General features: G+C 43.4%; 1 protein-coding gene across 1 annotated transcript; it reads left to right on the top strand.

Moving 5' to 3' along the window:
- Positions 1–429: 429 nt before the first annotated feature.
- LOC115545691 (Golgi-associated plant pathogenesis-related protein 1) lies at positions 430–1,986 on the top strand. The gene is made up of 6 exons (XM_030359085.1): positions 430–511; positions 644–695; positions 861–1,070; positions 1,167–1,244; positions 1,416–1,565; positions 1,757–1,986. The coding sequence occupies exons 2-6, from the start codon at positions 689–691 to the stop codon at positions 1,759–1,761; spliced, it is 450 nt and encodes a 149-aa protein (XP_030214945.1). The 5' UTR covers positions 430–511; positions 644–688; the 3' UTR covers positions 1,762–1,986.
- Positions 1,987–4,573: the final 2,587 nt, after the last annotated feature.

Genomic DNA, 4,573 nt, shown 5'->3' with positions numbered 1-4,573 from the left:
GCGATTTGATACATCAGGTCATTCATAACCATGAATTGCAAAATAAAATCTTTAGAATAATCATGACACATAAATGAATTGTCAAAGTCAACCCCCCCCCCCCCTAGAACAGGAGAGGGGAAGAGGGAGAGGAAAGGAGGCAGAAAGAGGAGAGGCGAGGGACCTTTGATAAATGTCTTGGAACATCCAACCACACAAGGAGGGGCCTCCTGAGAAAATTACAAGGCAAGGTTGTGTGTGTGACTGTGTGTGTGTGTGTGTGTGTGTGTGTGTGTGTGTGTGTGTGTGTGTGTGTGTGTGTGTGTGTGTGTGTGTGTGTGTGTGTGTGTGTGTGTGTGTGTGTGTGTGTGTGTGTGCGTGTGTGCGTGCGTGTGTGTGTGCATGTACACTACCCCTCCTACACAGAGGATGTAGGGGGCGAGGCCAGGCTGGACTGTATAAGGGCTGTGAGAGGCAGAGAGCAGATATCCAAACCTCCCAAACACACCTGCAGTCCACCACTACCACACAGGTGAGTGACTATCTCTCTGGTTTATATGCATGTAATCTCTTCAACACAGGTATATGTCAGATACCTGTGTTATATTGTCCTCAGTATTTGGAAGTATAGTTAAAGGGTTTTGTGTGTTTGTGTTCTGTGCAGACTTTTTTCCTCCAGCTGCTTGGCCAGACCAGTTTAGCCGATACAATGGCAGGTGAGTAGACACATAGGAAATGTTTGTGTTGTGAAAGCATTTCCTTGCCCTTTCGAAGTTGTGTTGGGGCAGGGGGATTGACCATGGGTGACCTGCCTTTGAACCTGATTAGAATGGACTCTGCCACACCGCAACACAAATAGAGATGTTCATTTTTCTTGGTAGATGGAAGCTTCCAAAAGGAGTTCCTCACCACGCACAACACCTACCGGCAGATGCACCAGAGCCCCCCGCTGACCCTGAGCAAAGACCTCAACGAGTCAGCCCAGAGTTGGGCCGATCACCTGCTGGACAGTGGGAACATGGAACACAGCAGTACCAGCGATGGAGAGAACATATATTGCATGTCCAGCTCCGCAACGATCAACCTGACAGGTAGGGTTAGGGTTAGTGTATCCACTCTGGGTTGTTCTAAAAGACTGAAATCTCTTCAGACACTGGGGTCCACATTTAGTTGTTTCTCTGCTTCAGGGAAGGAGGCTGTTGAAAGCTGGTACGGCGAGGTGAAGGATTATGAATACAACAGCCCTGGGTTCAAAGGCAACACAGGTAATCCCCGATGCTTCACTGTAAGGACAACAAATACACCAGCACCACATGGTCAATTATCTGTGGTATCAGGGTAGCATGGTGTTGCAGAAATCGTGGCAGGGATTCAAACCCCTGGCTCACGTCAAAGTGACCCATGCTCCCCCCTAACCTGTTGGTTCCCCCTCCCAGGCCACTTCACCCAGGTGGTGTGGAAGGAGACTACGGAGGTGGGCGTGGGTCTGGCTACAGACGGCAAGAGGGTGTTTGTGGTGGCTCAATACAGACCTGCTGGTAACATGAACGTCACTGCATACTTTGAAAGAAACGTACTTCCACAAGGTAACACACAAACACACACACACTTCTCTATTCCTAACTGCTAACTCTGTAGACGAGCACTGCTAACTGAACAGGCGTTAAATATACTGACGACGATCTGTGCGCTATTTGCATGCTCCATAGTTTCAGTTCTTTTTGCATTGGTGGGTCTGCAAACACGGCTCACCGTTGTTTTAACTGTTACTTTCCAGTGTAAAGGATGTGCAATTTTCAGCTGGTGGGGGAGGCTCCAGCGGAACAGACAGCCATGGAGGAAAAAAAGACTGCACACTGCTGTAAACCCCCGCAAGGAGAAAAACGCCTGTATTAGAACCATGCTGTAGAACCCAGACATTAAAGACCTATGTTGGGACCAGGCTGTAGAACCCTGATAATTAAAGATGAAACAGTTTCCGTGCAATAAAGAATGCTACATAAATAATTGTAGTTTGCACTTTTATTCTATATGCGTTAATATACAGAAGTTTCACACATCAAATCAAATCTTGTAAGAAATAAGGAAATATAAAGAAATGTTTACATCTGCTTTGGGGGAGATTGCAGAAACACGCGCAACTTGTTTTGTCTCAGATTGAAACAAAGGTTTGATTATGATTATTTCCTGGTTGAAGATTTACATATTGAGGATTTTAATTTCAAACATCTGCATATCTTTTAAGTTCAATTAACATTTATGCAGGTATACCTTAGGGCTCTTTTGAGACTTAAGTCATCCTTCATGACAGATAGATTTGTTCACTAAGTGTCACTACATCACAAAAAGGCTACATGGCTACATATACTTGTCACTCAGTACACAGATACTGAGTACAAGTTCTGTTTGCTGTTTCTTGTAGGTCATGAATTTGGTGAGGAGTGTAGCTGGCTGGCTGCGGACGAGGAAGTAGGAATATAACCATAAATAGATAATTGTTTTTTTGTTTTTTTTATCCATAGCTGTGTGAAAAAGTATAATGTCCAATATGAGAATGCATATCTGTTCAGACCTGTAATTCATGTCTTAGACTTTTTCTCGCAGCTACAGATAAAAACAATTAAATTCTCTATTTATGGTTTCATAATGACTGATTCACCATTAAAACAAATGAGTATCAGCTCTAATGCTGCTACTGTCTGGAACATGTTTCTAGATTATTTGCAGGATATTTTGTTATTATTGTCCGAGTCTGGTTTTAACTAATGCTGGGCTTACACCAAATGATTTTCACAGTCACAGACTAAAAACTGCAAGAGAGAATTTAGCGTTGGATCAAATGCGATATTTAACAAGGGTTTTGTAGATATGTAGAGGGGTTGGAGATGCAGCGACCACAGGAGGTCTGGTAACCTCCTGTTCGGCTTTCACACCTTTCTTGTTAGCAGCACAAGAGACACAAACTTGAAAAACAAAAACAAAAAAAGCAACAACTTCTATTTGCAGTGCTGTACTATTATTCGAATGTATGTACTTGATTAAATTGCTTGAATCAAGTAGCCTACATACAGGGTTCTTCCCGTTCATCTCGTCCCACCCTTTGTGCTGATAATGTAGTGGGCTGGTCTGGACAGAAAATCCCAGGGCTGAATTTTTGTCTCAGTCCACCCCCGAAAACAACAGTTATTAGTGATCACAGAAAAAAAAAAAAAAGAGAAACGTCTACGCCCCCTTTTGATCATTGTATCTCCGTCTAGTCGATAAAGACAAATTCTTTCTGCGGACTAATCTTGAAATTATCCCGAATAAGGAGACACTGTGCAATCCCCCACTGCGTCAATCCCTGATCAAATTTCCTTATCAGCTGATTGATTATTCATGACATCATTGTTCATGACCAAAAAATGCGTCGGTTCAAAAGAAATTGCCTGAATGAAGTCAAGCAGACGGGCACTGAGGGTGCGTTGCGGTAGACGTTTCTCACTCGTTTTCCGTGATCACGAATTAATTGTATTGTTTTCTCGAGATCACAAAATAATTGTTTTGTTTTCTTGAGATCACCAAATAATTGTGTTGTTTTCACGAGATCACAATTAACATGGCTGTTTTCTCGAGATCACAAATTAATTGTGTTGTTTTCTCGAGATCACAAATGAACTTGGCTGTTTTCTCAAGCTCACAAATTAATTGCGTTGTTTTCTCGAGATACCGAGGTGAAAAAAAGAAGGATAGGACCATGGCCGTTCTCGGCTTCCAAGGGGTATTTTGAACATCAAGGCATGTAGGCCTACCTATTCTAGTAGTGCCACCAAATGCAATTAGCAGTGGCGTCTTTGCATTAGGGGCCAGTGGGGCACGGCCCCACCAGAGAACGCTGCCGTGCTGGGCACGATTATACTTTTCTTTTTTTTTTCAATAATGTCATTGAGCGTAAGTTAATAATACATTAATTGTTAATAATTAATTACATGTCCGCAGTTTTAATTTGATGAACGCAAATGTTGTAGTGTAGTAGTTGTGTGTGAAATAGTTCGTTGCTCCGTCTCGTCTGTTCCGCTTGGTGGGGCCCAGCCGAGATGGCCCCGTCTGCTGCAGTGTAGAAAACTGGTGCTGTTGCGCGAGCAAGCGCGTGCGCAGCGCCCGCTTCTGTTTCGGCGGTGGGGCCAGAAGTTTAGTGCCCCAAAGCTCTTCTCATTGGCTGATTTGTAGAAAGGGCGGGGTTTACGGCGGGAGCCGATCAGATCTTGCAAACTAGCTAACGTAGTTACTGTTACAGTTAGAGTTACTGTTACAGTAAATAACAACAAATGGACGTTTCATTCATTAAATGATGAATCGTGTTGAGTATCTGTCTCATTTGAGATTTAGCACGTGAACAAAAGTTGGCGATAAAACGTTTGGGACCACATCGCCCGACGGATTTAATCATTATTCAAGAGGGAAAGGACAAGAATAGATCGTTCAACCAGGAGTGGTTCAAGCGGAAAAAAATGCTTGTGTTTCACCTCAGCCACACAAAGGAGACCAGACAGCACTGTCCTTAAAGCACAGGTAATTACCATCTTAGCCCAAACTAACTTAAATTTTCACCCAG

Source organism: Gadus morhua, chromosome 6 (genome assembly GCF_902167405.1).
Source record: "Gadus morhua chromosome 6, gadMor3.0, whole genome shotgun sequence".
Taxonomy (NCBI): Eukaryota; Metazoa; Chordata; class Actinopteri; order Gadiformes; family Gadidae; genus Gadus; species Gadus morhua.
This window is presented reverse-complemented; position numbering and strand designations above follow the sequence as displayed.